Source organism: Pithys albifrons, chromosome 4 (genome assembly GCF_047495875.1).
Source record: "Pithys albifrons albifrons isolate INPA30051 chromosome 4, PitAlb_v1, whole genome shotgun sequence".
NCBI lineage: Eukaryota > Metazoa > Chordata > Aves > Passeriformes > Thamnophilidae > Pithys > Pithys albifrons.
In genome coordinates, this window is record NC_092461.1 from 53781889 (window position 1) to 53802934 (window position 21046).

The window sequence follows — 21046 nt, forward strand, 5'->3', positions numbered from 1 at the left end:
AGATTCACAAATTCATTATTTATTTATTTATAAAGATGCTCACTGGACATGAAAGGGCTAACAGAAATACCACAAACCTAAAATTCAGTTTGGATAAAATATTAGCCTATCCTTATCAGGATAGCCTTGATAACACCTGAATCCACTTCAGTGCAATCCTCTTCAGCTGCAGACCTGCACCGAATCACATCTAACTAAAGTACTGCTGCAAGACCTGCAAAATTCTTGTGTCTCAGAAGAAAACAGAAATCATGAAAAAACAATAAAAAGTCTGCAAAGGAAGAATAAAAGCCAAAAATATTTAAGGACTACTGAGTATTGAGAAAGTTAGTTGAGTGCCTCTCTAGCAGACTAGTATCTTATATCTTAACTGTAATCAGAGACTGCCATTGTTGTAGAGGTTGAGCCAAAACAATCATATTCTCATTAGTCAATCACCCTTTCAGTACCTTGTATTGGCCTGGAGTCAGTGCTTCTTTAGTTAGGGTAGCATTAGACTTGTAGAAAGAAGTTACATTGATCTGATAGCCTTATTTTTTTTTTAATTTATGGGTTATTGCAAGGTTCAGCAAAGAAATCATAAAAATATTAAAGTTTTCTTTGGCAACTTACTTCAAGACAGTTTTTACATAGTCCATGACAGATAGAACCTAGATACTCTTCAAATCTTAGCAATAGTGTGTTACAAGCACATATTATCCTCAAAAGTCAAAACAAAATCCACCTTCAAAGTATCCTTGTATTTTATTAATTTAAAGAAAAATTCTGAAGAGGGAGAAAAGAAACAAGCAGAAGAAATGGACTTATGTTGACTCCTGTATATATGAGAAAGTATCAGAAGCACTGATAGGTACAGTGGCTGTGTATATAGCAGTTGCCTCCATCTAGACTTTTCCTTCTTATTGATTCTAGGGAAGTGCACTGTCAAGCTGGAGAATAAAAAAGGCAAGGTAGTCAAGTAGGTCTGCACAAGAAATTGAGCTTACAGGAATGATATGGAAATCAGCTTTTGACCTGAGAACATGTGAAGTGAGATATATTCACAGAGAAAGGCCAGATTAGCTTCCTGTTAGTTCAAAGGAAAAAAAAAAAAAAAGGAAAGAAATCAAGACTAATCACTCATAGTTATGTATATAACATATACAGTGGAATAGCGAAATTATTAATTAGAGATTGTTGAAGTCATCCAACCAAGAAGGTGTAGGGACTCACAGAAGACCTTAACTGAAGCAAGAGACATTTGAAGTTCATATGGATGCAGTGAATGGCAGGAAACAGATCTCTGGAATAAGGACAGTGAGGTATTAGCTGGAAAGCAACTGAATGTGATTTGAGAGGCAGAATGAAAAAACAGGATATGCCTGAGGGCTGATAAAAAAAAACAACCCAACAAATCAAAAGAAAACTGAAACAAATATATGGAATAATATTCAGCTGATAATATTTGGTATTGGCTACTAAAGTCTGTCAGCCTAGCTGCTCATTCAAACTCATCTGATCCTAAACATTAAATCTGAAAGAAAAAGCCATCCATGGCTGAAAGAAGAGATTTCATAGACACAGAACATCCTGTAATGGAAGGAACCAATGAAGATCCTCAAGTCCAGGTCCTAAACAGTGCCTTTCAAGCTGTACCTCTTACATTTAAAAGGATTGTGTTTATAGAGAATTCATCAACAAGCAAATATTGTTCATCCTATTTGTGCTCAATGAGAAGGTTAAAGAAGTGTCAAGGAGCAAGGTAACAAACCCCATAAATATTTTGTTTCCATGCACTACCATTTGCCAGACTTACAAGCATAACAAACCTGACTTCAGTACTACATGACACACACCCTTCAAAAAATCAGTTCCAGAAAGGACAACTGCTAATTATTTCCAAATGTTTTGTTAGAGTTTCTATCTTCAAAACACTTTGGATAACCTGGGTGATGGAATGATTAGTTTCCAGTGTTCTGTCAATTTCTGGGGTGAATCTTTCCAGGCCAAAATAACACTATTGTAGTTCTACAAATCACTGGGCTTGGTGGGGCTCCTCAGAATGGGCAGTAATGCAAGATCAATGTTTATAGCCTTACTTTAAACTATTCCATTTAAAGCAAAAATGATTTACTCTGTCAAGCTAAAGACTGATGGTACAAATACTTGAAGTAAATCTTTGTTCAAGTATGTTTAGTCAAAAAGATGAATCCAGCAAACTCCCTCTTTATATAACCTCTCTTAGAAATTATGACAGCTAATCTGAGATTTAATAACTACTCTCTCAGCCTTTTCTGCCAAAACCAAATGAGCAAAAACCAATCAATCTAGTCTATCTGTGAAGATGCATCAAATCTAGTGAGATTCCAGAATATCCTGCTGGAAAACTTAACAACTTATTACCTCAATGCATCGATAGAGAAGATATATTTCTCTCCCAGAACTACCAAATTTTTAAGTCCACTGTTTTAAAAATAATTCTTGATCCACATTATCCATCTTTTCTGTCATGGAAATATGTGTAAGCTGAAGATCAAATAGAGTAAAATTGATAGAAAATGTGTTCAGAATTTTACTGCCTGAGGAACAAAAGATTTCATTAAAGACAGAGCTTTTCTTCTGGATAGTACAAAAACCACACCAAAACAACACAGCTATAATTTTCTGTGACTAAATGTGAAAAATCTCACATAGCAAAACCTGTTTAGCCAGCTCTATTTCCCATACTGAAGTCCAGTACTCTAATTTAAAAAAAAATTGACTCAGTCTAGACTTAACCATTACTGCTGTAAGTCACTGGTAAGTCCAATATTAACTCCAGTAACCTGTATCTCCCACCACAGAGAAGGAAAATGTGGTCAAAATATCTTTCTGAATATTTGTTACCTGAAACATATGGGATGTCAGTGTATATGTAATTGCTTAGAAGTTTTGGTTTCACTAATCGGTTCCCAGAGAAGAGAAACCCAGGAGTCTTCTCACTCAGGGATTTATCTTAAATATTGGCTAGGAATTCTGTGCAAATTCTGTCAGACTATTCAGACTTTACATTAAACTTGATTTCCGATGTATTCTTGCTCTCGTAGTGCAGAATCTTTCATTACTATCAAATAATAAATATTCTGTTTTGGAAAATCTGAAAGAGTTAAGGCAATTTCCCTACAGCAACCCCTCAACATGTGCCTTCTGTATCTCCAGTGTTTCCAGTTCTGTTTGTCCCAGAGGACAAAAATACCAAAATCACTTCAATAATACTACAATAACAAAAGTATATGTCAACCAGATAGAAAAGGCATAAAAATTAAACACATATTTGCTCACAGTAACCTGATTGGTCTGTATACACATCTCTAGCATTAAATTAGGTTTGATTCTTTATCATATGATAAAAGACCATTTTTTAATACAAGTGATACCACAGATGCCATTGTTCTGAGCCAATAGTACTACTAATTATGCTTGCACTTATCTCTTCCAGGGCAACAGAACTATTAAAGTTTGTTTAGCAGGTTTGTTTAAAAGCCTCAGGAAAACCTCCTTAGATTAAGTTTTACTTACCCAGTCTATTTTATCCACATTCCAATATTTTTTTAAGTCACGGAACTGCATTAGCATCCCCTTCAAGCCCACAACAATAATGCTTGCTAAGACACACTGCAAAGGCATAAAAACAAAAGCCATTTGCAGAATTGTTAGTGAAAACACATGCTTTTTCTTTAAATTAGCCATCAGTATTATAATGAAACTATAATTTGTCATTTTCTGAATCAGAAAGGAGGAGCAGATGGATGAAGAAATCATCTAGAGCCAGAAAGTATGGAGTACAAACTGATGGACTTGCAGTGCATAGGTGGGAATGGCTGAAAAAGCATATTAGAAGAGAAATAAAATATCAAGAAAGCAACAATAAAAAAGAATTTTTTAAAATGGGGGGGAAAGCCTACAGGAAACTAGTCAAAAATTGCATGTAATCCATATTAAAAAATGAAAGTAGGAAAGCAGTATAGTAAAAAAAAGGACATATTGTGCACCCTTCTTCATGTGTCCTTACTTTGCATGGTTAAAATAAGCTATAAAAGGACTTGTGTTTGAAAAGTGAGAACTTCCGTGACATCATGTAAACAATAGCACAAAGTGAATTTAAAACATGGTTGAGTTAAAACTTCATGTAGAAACATGGCAGAAATGTGGATAATTTTGGAGCTGTATTTTGCAGTTTTGACATATCTTTAATTAAAATTAATAGATAATTTATAACACCAAAAGCTAGATAGAGTTTATGTTGAAAGATGCCACACTATATAGTCTTAGGATTGAAGATGTATTCTATGACAGATACAAGAGTACTCCATAATCTTTCTGTAATTAAGCTTAGATCACTATCTAATATAATTTTAGTCAAATTTATTTGAAAAACAAAGTCATGTATCATATGCATATCTGGAGAAGTATCAGGAATCTTTAATAATTTTTACCAGTGTCAATTTACAAATCCACAGCAACCTGGCTCTATATTTTTCATAAATTACAGCCAGAAGTAAGTAGAAGAGAAATGCATTTTCATATAGTCTTGTGATAGCCTATATATGCAACTACATATGTGTAAAATCTGTGTCTTATGATGTGACTTCTGTATTTTATGATTTTGAGACTTACTGTGCCCTTACTATTCTTTCTCCCAATGAAATTAAATAGAGCTGTTTTAGAAGTAGCACTATCTTTCCCTGAAAGAAATTGTCATTAGAAAATATTTGACATCTTAATCTTAAAAAAGATAAGTACCATACCATAGGAAGCCAGTACAGCATAGGTCCAATTGCATAGATCACCACAAGAATTAATACACAGGAGGTAAGGCAAGCCACCTAAAACAATAAACAAGAAATGTAGATCATTCATTCATCAACAATAACAAAAAAATTGCAAAAAAAATTTTATAGACAAAGTCAAGAATCAGATATTGAAGATGTTAGCTGTTAACATATTTGTGGATTGCAGATGCATGCAATTTCCATTTTAATATCTAGTAATTTCCTTCAGCCAACTACAGTGAAAACGTAGTGAGAGATATTGACATCTGTGCTTGACCCAGCTGCCAGCACACAGGTTAGGGCATCACTTATGCACTTGGTTATTAAATGGAGCACGTGTGTGTAAGATCTCATCCCAGAAGTTTCTCAGCACCCACTGTCATTCTGTAACATATTTATAGCCATGAACCCTATGTAGCACTACATAGCAGATCTGTCATAGCACTAAGCAAAAGTTATGTATGTTGTTATTTTTGCACAAGAGAAGACTTCTAACTCCTTTTGCTGGGATTAACACTAAAAGAAAACTAATGTATTAAGTCATAAACCACTAATGATTTCATGTTAATATCAGTGGACTTTACTTCAGAAAAAGTAGGCACACTTTTTAAAAAATATTAAAAATAATAATTAATGCAGATAAAATTAATCTAGAAAAAGATATGGTCTAATAAATATATGTTTCTTCATGGAATTTATTATGTTATTCTGATAGAAAGCTACAGTAGAACTGCACTGTCCTACTCCACTCTGAGTGCCGAGTACTTCTGCTCTTACACAGTTCAGATTCACAGAAGGTTTTTGATGATAAGTAGGCAGATGCTCATTTATTTTTATATCGATAATGTTTCTTTACTAAAATAATTAGGTTTCATTTTAAGAGACAAGTTGTTAAAAACAAAACCAGACAAGTTGCTAAAACACTAGAAAATTAAAGTCATGGTGTACTTAAAAATACCATCAAGAAGGATAGACAGAGTGTTTACAGTAAAAGGAAGAAAAAATCTGCTGGTAAAGTCACAAGGAACTTTTCCCTCTTTCTGCCTTCGCAAAGAGCAAGCAAAAAAAAGTGTTGATTCTATTTGAAGGATACTTCTAGCCCATGATAGAGTTCCTCACTTCTGTTTTCTCCCAGGAAAAGATATCACTGAAGAACAAATGATAAAACTGAGACTCAGGTATATCCATTTGAGAAAAAAGGGCTGCTCTGTGTCCTTGAAAGGCTCTTTGCATTATTTCCATGACCTATGCTAAACTGATTTCTTTCTATGTAATCAAAGCAACTCTTCACTCTTTTTGCCTATGACCTGGCCAACATTTATAAGTGATGTTCTTCTCATCTCTTCATTTTTCATAGACAGCTGCAAAGTAGAGGATCAAGTGGATCTGTTGCTTTCCAAAAAAAAGGCAAGAGAGAAATTGTTACATGTATTAAAGCACTCTCATAGCCATATTCTTTCAGATGCAGGCTCTGCTATACTATGAAACCAATGTATAAAACAAAGCAGATTTTTACCATGCATTTCCTACCTTGAAATCGAAATATGGTGGTTTCTTTTTCCATTTCATTTATTGAATAACTTTCTCTTAGGGCTTCTATCTACATATACCACAGCCAAAGTGCTCAAATACCCTTTAGACCTTCAGGTTAAAGGTCTTCAGGTTACTTTAAATCTTCCTTGGAACAGCCAGTATAATATGATGCAGTACAACTGCAAATTTTACAATCAATACTTTAACAGGTTACAGAAGAGGGTGTCTGTGAGGATGAGGGCAAATGACACTGAATCCAATGAAAATATATTGAATAATTAATAGCAAGTGGTAGCTAAATTATTTCCATATAAATGCTTTTCAAGATAATTATTTGTTAGATTATTCATTATGATTGAGTTTCAGAGTATTCTGTTGGCTAATTAGCAAGTAATTAACATGTAGATTTTTGAAGTAAAGCTCTGTATAATTCCTTAGTATTGTGACATTGCATGAGACATAATTGCATGACATGGCCAAGAAGAAACAGTACCTGTGGATTGTACTTAGCCTTGTCAGTTGTACCCTTGTCAGTTGAAAATACCCTTGTACCCTTGTCAGTTGAAAATACTATTTTCAAGCAGTCTTTCATCACATTACCATTTAATGGCCTTTTACAAGCAAGAGTAACAGTTGTAAAATGACAATAGAATCATAGAACTGTTTAGGTTAGAAAAGACCTTTAAGGGCATCAAGTCCAACTGACAACCTAGAACCACCACCATGTTTACTGTTCAACCTAAAACCCTCAGGTTAGCCTGTACCATTAAGTCCACTAAACACCATCAGAGGGCACTTTTGTTACAATGCTGACAAATTCACATAAACTGAAAGGGCTTGTTTTCTGCAGTCTGAAAACAGTACTCCTAACCACCTTGCTGCCACAGAACTGACAGTTTATATTGGATTAAGCAGGTAAAAATGAGTAAGTTGGAACCATTAGCTTTTCTAGGAAGACATTGCTGACCAGATGCAATTTCATGCAGGTTGTTAAAAATGACAGGGCAGAGTCATTCCCAGGAGAGAGGAGAAGGGATAATAGGAAAATACAATGCATAGATCAGTACAAGTTCCAGTGAGCAGTATCATAGCTGTAATTCTCAGACGTACTGCACTCTAACCCATTACCTGTGTTTTGGCACCTGTACTGTATAAAAGCGCCGTCCGTCCCATTGCTGCAGCACTTGGTATGCAAAAGAAAAATGAAGGAATCACGTTGCTGAGGCCATGAGCCAACAATTCCTGCAAAGTTGTTAAATAGAAGATGGTTTTTTCCTATTGTTCTGTCATTTCAGTGCCTCTTGCCAACAAAGGTGTCCCCTATGTAAATATTAACAATGAAAAAGGATGGGCATAATTTTGAGGGAGAAAAAATCAAACATGTTCATGAAAAAGGATTTCCCAACAGAATATATCTTCTCACAACTCAGAATTAATTGGAGTGACAGAGCTGCTGAACCAGAGTCATCAAAAGCAGGAGTCACATTTTGTTCACACAACAAATGCTAAGTTTTGAAGAGGAAGTTCAACTACAATATTTACATATTGATCCACATCTGCTTTTTAATTGGCCAGAGAGCCTCAGGTAGTGGTATTTGGAGAGTGTCCAGACCATTTCTGGCTTATGGATCTACTGGAAAAAGACAGCTACTGATTTTGTTTCTTTCAGAGCATGTTTTAGTGAATGTAGTATGGTAGCCATACTATTTTCAAGCAGTCTTTCATCACAAATGTATTTGGTGCTTGTTCACAGTCAAAATGCAGACATGTCTGAACAAAGATTTATAGAAGAAAAAGTTGCAAAGCCACTTTGTATATGCAGCCTAAACCAGACAGTGTTTTCTAAGGAAGTATTCCAACTTGACCACCCAGTATCCCCAGACTGTAAGAAGCATATTGGTCTGCTGAGGAAAATACGTAAGAAAAGACCTCAGAAGTGCTTAAAGCTCAGATGGTAGTGTATCCAGCTGGGAAAACCCCTGACCAAAGTTTGTCTCCACAGCACAGGACAGTACCCCATAAAAGTCCCCAGGCAGCCTCACACCCACATGCCACCTCACACACCTACATGGATATGCCACTATGCCCGGTCCCTGAATGCAGCACAGCCACACTACCCCACTGCTCTCTTCTCATGGAGGTTTTGCTCTTTATGTTCCATTATTCTGTGCAGACATACATATAGTTTCCAAGCCTTCAATAATTAGCTGCATAAGCTACAAGAAAGACATGCAGGTTGCTGTGATCCATTGAGAACACTTGTAATAAAGCATCATGTCACCCTGAAGTCTGGCCCGTGTTATGCTCAAAACATTTTCCCTCTGCTCCCTCTGTTCCCTAGAAAACATGGTTCTGAAGCATCAACCGAAATTCATGGCCCAATGTATTCATACTGAAAAGTATTTTAGAGACCCAAGTAGACAAGAACATTCCCACTACACATCCCAATGACATAAGGGTTGTGAAGGACAGGAACTGATGCAGCAAGACCAACATGTCTAGATAGGGTGTTCAAATAGAACTCCAGCTGCAAAACTGACTGTTCTTTATTCAACCCTATGTCATTTATCCCAAACCACTTAACAGAAGGGTGAAGGCAGAATTTTCACCACACAGTACGAATGCCAGTTATCTGAAATTGAGACTTTCTTACTACAGTGCTTGAATTGTTGTCTCCATGGATTTTCAGTTGGCTTGGAGTTACCCATGGCAAGCAATGTAGTAGTGTAGAATGTAATGGCTCACTTTTATTTAGGCATGTCCTCTCTAAAGTGGAAGTGTGAACAGAAAGCTCCTATGGCTGTGAATCTGGCAGCACTCTCTGAAACCACCCCACTTTTTTGTTTTGGATGAGACTTCTACTTTGTGTAAGTATAAATAACTTCCTATTATAATATCAGATGTGTCCTGGGGCTATAAATACCTAGTTTTGTTTTATAATTGCTTAGTTTCATTAATCAGTGGTTGATTTAACATAACCTATCTTTAAGAGCTCAACTGCTAGAGGAGAAGCTGTCTCACCTTAGAGCAGTGAAAAATGAATTAATACCCAAATGCTGCACCAAATGTAGCATTACAAAATTATCCTGGAGGACATGTTTCCCCAAAAGAAGCAGCTCAACCAACAAGGGCATTCTGCAGAGATGATTTGAACAAGATTTGGGTGCTATGTAATCACTAGAAAGCACCAGGATGCCATATGGAACATATCTTTTCCTACTGGGCATTCAGCTATAATACTTTTCCAAAATGATGAAGTGATTTCAAGACTTAGTGACAGGAAGGAGAGAGAGCTTTACCTGGTTGTCATCGACAGTGTATTTGAACTTTTTAGCAGAGTCTTGAGCAAGAGCTAATGAGGCTACATAACCAACCAGTGCTACTCCAAAAGCTTCAGTGACTACTTCAGGCAGGACATTCATGGGTGGTGTTTTTGGTGATGGCAATCTATACAAAATAAAGACATTTTTCCAAATTGTGGTACATCATCTCTATATACCTGTAATTCATGCATATACAAGGGAAACAATCTCTGCATGCACAGCTGATTTTTCTGTTACTTATAAGGTGACACTTATTCATTATTTTAGATTAACTGCAGGAGAGAATTTACAGAAAAAGATAAAACAGTTTCAGATGGAGTACTCCATTTGCAAACTCCAATGTGAGAAATTATGAAGAGATGCTGATAAATTAACTCCCTCACTGACAGACAAAGTCAGCAACCAATCATTAATTTTTTTAAAGTTCCGTAGAAGAGACTCCACTGTATATTTTCTTTTGTTGTTGTTGTTGTTGTTGTAGTTTGTTTTAATAGCCAGCTTTCCTGTAAGGTTTAATTTAAACCTTTAAACAATTTCATATCCTGTAGGTCATAGACTGTATGAACATTTATTCTATCTAATGGAGACCTTCTAATGGGGACTGCTATGAAACAACTCAGTAAAGAACTAAACCACTCCAGATTGCCTCTGTACTTCACAAAGTCTTTGATCTCTCCAGAAAACAAATCACACTGCCTAAGAAACAAATTGTGCTCCTAAGGTTTCTGATGCTCTCCACTGACAAGGCAGTTAGATATTTCAGGTAAATGCATAGAAATACACAGGTATAATCCAGGCTTCTGTTTTTTAACAGACTTGTGTGAGGTTAGACAGAAAAATAAATTCCTGATTAAATCTGCACAAATACAATTGACCTGTTCGTTACAAATTCAAGAGGCAAACTCTGCCCTATTTTAATCTCGGATTCATAGCATGCCCTAAATACTTAAAAACAATTTTTGTTCTCAGAAATGCCCCTTGTTTTATCTTTGCCGGTGCAAACTGTCACACATGCACTTATGATGTCTTGAAGTCATAATTTGTGAAATTTAGGGAAATCTTTCAAATGCAAGATTACACAAGAGCTGTGCTCTTCCATACCAACCTGTAGAGTATGATCATTTTTTCTGAAAACTAATGTAAGTTCTCTTTCCAACGAATTACATTGTGGGGTTTTTTTTCTCTTCTTTTCAGGGTCATGGAGAAAAGTATATCACTAACTGTAGTCAAAATGCTCTTTTCTAGATTAAGCATAAATAAGCACTTCACATTTCCTCAGAAATCACATTTTCTAAAATAACTATGAAAAATGAAGTGTAGTAATCTACAAATCTTATCTCATTGCAAGTCCTTTCTGCTAAAATAACCCAAGGAAACTCTCAAAAAGCAGTTGCAACAATCTTGTAGAGTGTTCTGGCCTTCTCTCATACATCTAGTACTCGGCCCATTTTTTATTCCATAAAGTAATAAAGTAGTAAAAGAATGCATTTTTGCAATGATATCTACACAGATAAAACTTGTTAACTTGGAGTTGAATTGTGAGAGTATTTAAGGAGACAGGAAATGGACAAAATAGATTTTTGCCATTTATTTCAGAAAACTACTTTGACCTCTTCAGAGACTGTTCTCAGAAATAAACATATTTTAAAACCACAAGCTAATAAAAAACACATTACCCTTCAGGAATATGTCCCACGACTTCTAGCCCATAGACGTATTCCATATCAGCATAGTAGCAAGCAATGGATGTAGCAATTATCTATTGATTCAACACAGAAAAAGACATTATATTTCTGTTTCTTTTACCTTCTGACATGGTCCCAATTATTGACACTCGTAAGCACATGACACTGTTCATAGATTTATCCTTAGATCAATCCAGTAAGATATGAAAGTGTTGTTATGAAATTTTTTCAAATGTGGAAGAGTCAAAAGTAACTAAGATCTGGACACAATAATGAATTTTAGAAAGATGGACGAAGAAGGATTATAGGGTAGTTTGTACATCCTGTGTTGATGAAAGAGATGTGTATGAGTCTCTGTAAGTCCTGGGGAACCTTATCAGTTTCCAAAGTCACACTATTCCACATGTGCCCTAAACCACTGCCACTCATGAGCAGCTTGAAGTAGTTCATAATTGAGATGTCCCTGATTGATCTGGTTCAGCTGATGTTCTCTGAGCACATCTAAGGCAGACTGGCATTGTTGACTTCAGCACAAAACACAGCAGAATATGTGTCTGCCTCTTATTTTTATGTTCCAGCATGTAGGAATCCTGTTGAGTGAGTGAAGTTTGACACCAAGGAGGATCAAACTCATTTTGTATACTTTTTATGAGATGAACACACAAATCTCAATAGAACAGGCATGGGTTCTAGTCCATGATCCTTAGTTTGGTGGTACATTTTATCCAGTAGTTTTAAAAATATAACACAGAAACAGATTTTAGACCAGGGACCAGAACCACATTACCTCCTTTTCCAGCATTTTGTCCAATAAAAATTACACTTTTGTAAATAACTTTTTCCAGAAAAAGAATAATTGTGATAATCCACTCTGAAGAGCACCTGTCCTTCATATTTTTATTTTGTTTTAGAGGTTAGAGAAAGCCAGAAAGCTTCTATTGTGGTGCTGATCATTTGACTAGATCTTCATCCTTAAGGCCAAGGTTTATAAGGCAATAGCTAATTTCAATTTAGTTTATGCCATGTTAAAGGGAAATTGTTAGTAAAATTATATAAAGCAACAGCATAGATTTTTATTGCAGATAAATAACAAGCAACATCCAAGCCACAGCTACCCAGCATAAGGCTTGCCTGGAGTTACAATGTGCCAGTTACTTTTCATCTTTCAAAGTTCTTACAGTTTCACATTCTAGGCTTCGTGTTCTTGTGATTATGTAAAAATAGTAAACATATGAGAAATATTATACAAATTGGGAGCGTATGTCACTTCTTTCTTAATTATTTAACCAAACTGTTTCCTGTTCTTACAATTAGCATACAGCCATGAAATTAGCTGTTCATTTAATAAGTGGCAGGTGTGGGTAACTATAGAAAGTACAGTAAACTTCAGTAAATTAGTTGAACCACTAAAAGCTTTCTAAGAAAAAGCCTGATACATAATTCTGTACTCACCAGAAGTAGATCGATGGGAAGAACAACTTTAATGTTTCTCTGAAATTTCTCATTCAGTTCTTTAACAAGAACAAGCACCACAATGCTCAGCAAGGAGAGAAGTAAAGCCTCCAACTGAACTGATCTAATATTCTCAAATACGTAGGCATAAATCTACAGTGAGGAGCAAATAACAATCACAGATCAAAAAATGTGTTCTGGAGCACATAGTATGGCATCTTCTACACAACTTCAGGTATCTTAAATAATCAGTGAGAGCTGAATCAATATCGCAGGACCTGAGTCACTGGATAAATTGGCCTATACTTTAGATTTTACATGGAAGAAAATCACCAATTTACTATTACTATGGACTTTGGAAAACTCAAAAAAAATGCAGTGAATATTTATATATATTAATATAGAGATTTCTGTTGGTAGAAGCAAGTGACAAAATTCCAATTAATGTGATATATTCCCTTTTCCTATTCAGTCTCATTAAATTCAGTGAGATAATGAACATTACATAAAGATGTTCAGAAAAGCTTTTTGCACAAAGATTTATTTGTAATGTCCATATCACATAACATCCACAAACTCTAGTAGTAAAAGATATTTCTGAGAAAAATTGTTGAAAGACAGAAAGGAGGGTAAAAGACAAGGAGAAAGATAAAGAAAGAAAAGGCAAATAAAATGCAGTAGTGGCTGGATGGGAAGAGATGCAACAAGAATCTTCCAAGATGAACATCCTCTTCAGGACACCCTCTGCAGCCTGTGAGGGTGTAGACCAATATCCAAATATTTTTTCAGAGTAACTGTATAACTCCAGCAGGGCATCCTCGGTCTTCCTATTGGAAGCTCTTGCCACTTACACAAACAGTGCTTCATGAAGCATCCTTTGGTCACGTTCAGGTGCTGTGCACACTAATTTGTTGCCAAGCTTGCGTACGTTTGTTTTTGATTATTTAATTAAGTAATGTTATCTACTAAGCCCTTTTCAGTTGACTGCAGAGTTAAAGGAGAAAGATGAGACTGGGGCAGAGCCATGAAGCTGTGAATGGAAGGTCTTCAGCTTTTCAGAAGTCAAAGTGTTCTGCAACACACCATAAAAAAGGATAGAAAAATGTAGTTGTATCTGTGATGAAAAAAGAAATATGGACTGAATATAAGAAACATGGGGAATAGAAGTATGGAACAGGATTAGAATGACTAACGGTGATGAGCAGCAGGGATGTCTGATGATGAACACAACGTTGTAAGTAACAAGAATGCAGTTGCCTTCGTACCTGCATAGAGGATGCAGTGAACTGTAATTTTGGCTCTACTCTGAATTTGTTGGTTCAGAAAAAGAGGCATAAATCAGTGTGATAACAGATTAACATAAAGTAATGAAAAAAATTAGGCACTTGCTGAAATGGTTAGAAGGCATGAAGAAAGGTAGAGGGAATGTCTATCCTGATAAATAAAGAAATAATGAAATCCCTATTACAGGCTTCATGAATGAAAGCAATATTTTGTTGTCTGGAGGAACAGCGAGCCATAAAAATGGACACAATACATATGCTTTAAGGGGAAGCTTTACACAAGCTGTAAGGGGAAAAAAAACAAGGTAGGCTCAGCCCCTTGAATCTTGCATTTATATTCTGGAAACCATTGTGTATTCTGAAATATAAACCCTAGAGAGAACAGAAGTTAAGATCTAGCATGTAGATTTAGGCATCATCACAAGTAACTTCTTTATAAAACACACATTAAGGATAATAAAATCAAGCAACTGAGGTTTGAAATAATAATGGGGAATAAAAGGTGTTTTCTCTGGTAATGACTAAGAAGACCACCAAAATAAATGTAAAGTGACACTTGCAGTTTTATCAAAATAAAGATTAATAATTTTCTGCCCCAGAGAACCTATTCTCAAATACATGTATAATGCTAACAAGGTTTGACAGTATGGAGCTTAAATACATATATTTATATTAGACAGGATAAAGTACTAGAACAATTATCTTAGGAAAGAACCCTGTTCCAGCAGAAAGGTGGTCAACATGATTATAAATTTTGTTTCACTGTTGTGATTTGGTCACTCCTTGAAGAGGTGATGCTCATTTTGAAGATTGAGTAAATTAAAATAACTTCTTTATTTTTCCTCACTCATAATTACTGAGAATGTTTTCATAATCTAGTAAGGCAAAAGCAACACCTAAAATGTAACCTTCCTCATAAAAAGGAAAAAGTAGTCCAATCCTTTGAAATTTAGCCCTTAGCCTTTCAATTAAAGATGCACAGGATAATACAGCACAAACATTTCTCAGAAAAAAGGAAAACATTTTAAAATCAACTTAAGTAATATGATCTACGTATGTCTTAAATTTGAAGAATGACAATTAAACCACTGTTTTTTACCACATATTGCCCCACTGTAATCAGACAATATGTGGATTGTGTCTTGAGTGTCTCGGGACTAGTCTCTGTACCAATTATTTTCCAACAAGGCATTTTCAAGAAAGCACAGCATTTGATTCAGTGCCCAATATAAGCTGTGATTAAATAAGACAAAAGGAGGCAATCTAGAGAACTGTGCCCACAAACTCACCAAAGACTGAGCTAGATCTAAGGTGAAGTGGTAAGAAAAGGGAAGAAATGGGTTGATTCCTACTCGCTGTAGTCAAAGAGATGTGGGCTTGTTATGAAATGGTGTCTATTAAAGCATCAGCGTTAGCTATCTGAGTGCATGGCGTTAAATCTAATTTTCCTAGACAAAGTGAGATATAAGATTGACTGAATAAATACAATTGTAATGTAAACAGAAACATGCATCAGCTTTAACAATTTCTGTCTTTCTTTCTAGTGGACTAAAACCAATGCATTTAATTCTAAAAATATAGAGCCAAATCTTCTAAACCTTTGTCATAGCTTTTTCAGACTTTGCAACAAAACCTTTGTCTGAGCAGCTTAGAATATTGTTTGGTGTTTGTTTTCAAGTCATATTCTTGAGCAAGTAGTTTACATCAGCCAATAATAAATGAAAAAGAATGGAACTACCAACACTTCATAGCTCATATGAATTCAGTAGCCCCAAAAGCCCTATCCCCAAAGTGTCAGTAGTACACCGAAGCAATTCTGGCAGTAATACATAAATAATTAGACTAAAGAGCTTCCACCAACTAGTCTGTTCCTGGGTAACATTTTCCGAAAACCTAAAAACTCTCAATTCATGATATCACCAATGAAGCCAGAAGAACTCTTCACAAAAAAGAAAGAGTATGTGGCTCTTCACACAAATGTAGTTGACATATACTATAGCCTTCTCTTCATATTACACATTTTACATGGTATTCTGTCCACTCAGTTACTGTGGACAGAATGCAATTCATCCAAAGTAAAACCGTATACCCTAAATGTAAGTACCTAAAGCTCAAGCTTGCAATAGCACCTGCATCTAATTCAAAAGAAATATTTACAAATGTTTTAACCATAAACATCATTACAAATTCAGTATTTCATATGTTTTGATAATGCACTTACTGAAATAATTTAGAAATTGCGCAGCAGAATTTTGCTTGATAATGCAATGTACAAAGCAATCTCAGTTATTATATAATTTAAAAAGTTTTTAAACTCAGTAATAATGAATTAATTGAGCTTTTTGCCTCTTTTGATCTTAGTTTTATTGCTAGTTTTGTGTAAAGATTCTTAATGGACCCTATCTGACAATATCGTGAGGAATCAGTGAACTTTTGGGTAAACAATTTAAATTTGCACCAAAGTGCAAAAAGCAGCATTCTAGCTTTGCACATATATACAGACACTAAACACCCCCCTTGTCATGGAAGACTAAGAGTTTTGAGTTCCACTATATATTCACATCCTTTCATAGGGTAATAGTGAATATTGCAATGATTTATATTCTGGAAAGGATGTGTATTCTGCTGTATTAATTAATTAAATGCTCTGAGTTTTGGTTGTTTTTTTTTTTTAAATGCATACATGAAAACTCAAAAGATTAGCTCTAAAATGGGTATAGAGGCTGAAGCAAACAAAAGAATTAAAGGAACGTTATTTAAAACACTTAATACATTTGAACAGTGGACAACTTCATTGCATTTTCAAAAATAGTGCATTTTGACATTTGTTAGACAAATACATCACCACTGGAGGAAAAATGTACAGACAATTGCTGTCAACTGTAGAGGGAACAAAGTGGGGGGGAAAGGACTTAAAAAAACCAAAGAATTGATAGAGGAAACATGAAGCAGGTTGTGGGGGTTTTTCAGATAATTGCCACAGAACCATGTGAGGGTTTTGCAACAAACTTGCAACACAGCGACAAAAGACACTGTTTTGCAAACTCACTCACATACTTGCAATTCATTTTGCAGTGCTGTATTTTCTCAGAAACATGTGGAAAGAGAAATATAGCTATACATAAATAAAGGGTAAATACAGATACATTCTTCTGTTTTCAGATGATAAGTAAAACTTGATGATACTTTCCTTCTTTATTGTAAAATTAGATCTGACATGTAGTATTCCCTCACCTTTTTTCTTCTTCACCTTCACCTTGACTTTTCCATTGCAAAATCCCAACTGATGCTGTGCTGTGCAGCTCAATTACAGTGTTACAAACCACGTTCAGGGAACATGCAATTATGTAAACCATGCACAAACACAAAAATACCATAGGCTCAAGGCCAGTGTACTAGATTTGTTCTCCATATGCAAAGTTCATTTCTACATATTTAATTATGACCTCATTTCCCTTTCACTGCCTCACTTTACTTGCAATTCTCCTATCACACTTTATTAAACATCCTTTTTCTTGTTTTGCCAACCCAAAGGCTGCCTGAGGCAAAGCAATCAGTTTTGTGAGTGTGAGATGTTTTGGAGCTGAGAAAGAAAAAAAATGTAAGCAAAAGTACTAGTCTTTGGGTTTTGAGAATGTGAAGTAAAGACCATGTCCAGAGAGACATGCCACATTTGCCTTTCATTTTCTAGTTACATGTGCACGCTAACTTATATCTAATTAGTATAATTTTCATATAAAACTACCACCACAGAAAAAATATAGTTAAAATCTAAATCTGGGGCTTCTGGCCGAGATATTGGACCTTCTTAAGGCAACTCATAAGTCTGAACAGATACCAGAAACCTTTTGAAATACTTCCATGGTAAAAATGCCTCATTTTTATTACTCTTTAAAGTTGCACAAAGTGGATTTTGTTCGCTCATTTGTTTTCACACAATTCTACAGAGCAATTCAAAACCTTAAAAAAATTTAGGAAAATTTTTCTTTGGAAAATGTTCAAAGGAGTTTGATTTCATGAGAAGTGAAGGGCAAAGAAGTTGTTTCAGAGACATTAAAAAATACAAGGGATAAGGGAATATATTTCTTCCAAAGCATTTGAATGACCTAATTTATGATATCATCAGCACATCAACATGGAAATACTTCTTCATATCACTGCTGTTCTTTATTATTGCTCATAGTGTATATTTTGATTATATTTTGGCTGTGATACTTAACACCAGTTGTCTCTACAAGATGACAATATTCCTATATGTAAGTATAGTTTCCATGGAAATGCCATGAAAAACAGGTTAGTCACATTTTATGCTAAGAATTATTTATGGAAAGGTTTTTAAAGAAATTTAAAAAATTTAATATATAATGAATCATTTGGAATAATCTGACAAGCCAAGTGACTACTCGTATAAACAGCTATGACACTTTAAGCTATGTCCCTACAAGATAAATTACTTTTGTCTATTCCAAGCCTCTAATTTTCATTAATAATTTGGTCCTGTGAAAAACTTACCAATGAATTATCCATGCAAATATTTATCAAGTTGATAAAATACTATGAAAAAAACATAGGGTAATTTTTGCATAGAAGATCCACAAATCATGGGTCAATTTCTTTTTATTACAATGACGGTCAGGTCTCATTCAGCAAAATATGAAGAAAATATGCTTAAATTTATATTTATATCCCTCCCACATGCTAATCCATAAAGAGTTAACACTCCCTGTATGAGTGTATAATGAATGGAATTAGTGATGCTTTAATGTATATATATTTTAAATTGACTACTGTATCTTTTTAAAATAAGACCCATTTCTTCATCAAGTTTTCAAAATCCATTCTTGCAAACAAGACAAATTAAAATGAATGTTCATCTTGAGTTTGTTTGCACATGTGCATAACAATTTCCTTACTCTTATATATGGGCAAATAGTGTAGTTATTTAATAAAATATTAGCTCATGAAGTAACCCATCTCTTTTACTGAACTCACATGAAAAAATCCCAGTGGTCCAGATATATATGGCATTTTCATTCCCAACAGATACTTCACTTGCGAAGTCACAACGTGTGTAGCTGCTCCTGTTGTCATCGCACTTATCACTGGTTCTGTTAACAAGAAGGTGGCACTGCCCAACTGCAGCATAAACATCGCAACCTGAAAGGCAAAGGCAGGAGTATCAGCAATTATAATACAATGCAGCTTCTTGATGATGGGACAATGAGCCAGGGTCCTTTTAATATTTGTAAGATAAATGAGCAAAAGATAAAAAGCAGAATTCTTTGAAGGACAAATACAGCTGAAAATCGAGCCCACTGAAGCTCTGTGGCTTTACCTGCACTGTTTTACATGCCTCACTATTTTACCAGATTCTAGCATCAGTTTAGTAACAAAATCTGACTCAGAGAAACACTTAGTGTTCTCTCCTGTTCAAATACATAAGCACAATAAACACCATGAAAACATCAACTCAAAATAGCAAAATGAAGTAACACAACTCAAAAAGTGAGGGTGGTGTTAATTTAAGGCTCATTCCTGCTCTACTGTCATCCAGTCTGCGTAGGCAAGGGGCCGTATCTTGGTCCAGCTTATTGATTGCCATCATGTCAATATCATGATTCCCAACATTAGTAATTTCAACAGCTACCAAATTTGTAAAGTGCTATGGAAAGTCTCATGGTGAGACCTCTAATCCTGGAATCTGAACTACAGCAGAATCTACAACTATTGTAGATACTTCAGAGGAATACAGGACAAACACACAAAGTACTGTTGTGTTCAACTCTTTCCCCCCCTCATCCCAGACTTCAAACGTTCTTTTCCATTAACGTGTGAGATTTGATAACTGTTAACTCTTTGAACAAAGTTATTGCATGCCTACAGCAGCTACTGTGCTTAATCCTTTTCTGGTCCATATTAAGTTACATTTACATTATCTCCCCTTACATTGAGTTTTGCAATTTCTTACTTCTATGATCTTTTGCATTTGCTGTTCTTCTGTCTGAAGTTATGTTTTCCCACAAAGTTACATGCTCTTGGCACAGAGTGGTTTGTTACAATACTTTCTAAGAGGATTATCTTATGTTTACCATACTGAATATCATCATTTTGGAAAATATCATGGTCTTCTTTGCTTTTTTTTCATTTATTCTGAAGCTGAGTATGGTTTCCAGATGTTATCCTTCCTTGTGGCTGAACATCATTTATTTTTTCACCATAAAACTCACCTGTATGCAGTGAGCTATGAGCATAGTACTAAAGAAGAAAAAAACCAACAAAGCAAGTGGATTTTAATTTACCACAAAAACGTCTAGTGAGCAATTTCCTCTTCCATCTGAGAAATTAAATCTGAGATTTTTTTGTATTTCCTACTAATAGCATGTAAATTGCTCTTTATTATGTGCAATTGGAACATCGATTGCCATTCAAGATTGGACTCCAGTAATGATAATTACTGTTATACCCTCAGTGAGTAGTAATTTAGTTAGTCAGGCCTAAAACTGATAATTACTAACTTCAGGTATTTTGTTTAGCTGTTTGTTCTAACAGTCTGCCTACTAACATATGTAAAACATTTTTCACAGTAGTGAAGTTCAATAAGAATTGAATTCTACATTCCCTATTGAATTTTTGTTTGTTTTCTAAGATCAGTTTCTATTGTATGAATGTGAAATTTCTAACTGTGTAATAGCTTATTTTCCAGAGAACTATATGGATGTTTATTTAGCCATGGAATCAAAAATGCAGAGACAATTGTGTGAACTGTATAATATCACAGAGAAATATTAGCTATTATTAGCAATTCAGAGAAAGTTATTATTGTGAATTACAGGAAAATGGTGTCATAAATGCTGAATTTAAAAACTTCAGCATCACTCTCAGATATATTTTTTTTGTTTTTTAGGTCTTTTTTTTTAATACACCATTTTAAGAGTATGTAACTTAAAGGTCACACGTCAAACATACTTTTTATCATTTGC

At 35.0% G+C, this 21046-nt stretch overlaps 1 protein-coding gene across 1 annotated transcript in view; it reads right to left on the reverse strand.

Moving 5' to 3' along the window:
- SLC26A7 (solute carrier family 26 member 7) overlaps nucleotides 1-21046 on the reverse strand; it is an 81818-nt gene that overhangs the window by 20384 nt on the left and 40388 nt on the right. The window contains exons 5-11 of the mRNA XM_071554198.1: nucleotides 19059-19223; nucleotides 12784-12936; nucleotides 11323-11405; nucleotides 9623-9770; nucleotides 7452-7565; nucleotides 4767-4844; nucleotides 3538-3633 (exon numbers count right to left, since the gene is read on the reverse strand). Coding sequence (XP_071410299.1) covers nucleotides 3538-3633; nucleotides 4767-4844; nucleotides 7452-7565; nucleotides 9623-9770; nucleotides 11323-11405; nucleotides 12784-12936; nucleotides 19059-19223 — 837 coding nt within the window. The remainder of the gene's footprint in view (nucleotides 1-3537; nucleotides 3634-4766; nucleotides 4845-7451; nucleotides 7566-9622; nucleotides 9771-11322; nucleotides 11406-12783; nucleotides 12937-19058; nucleotides 19224-21046) is intronic.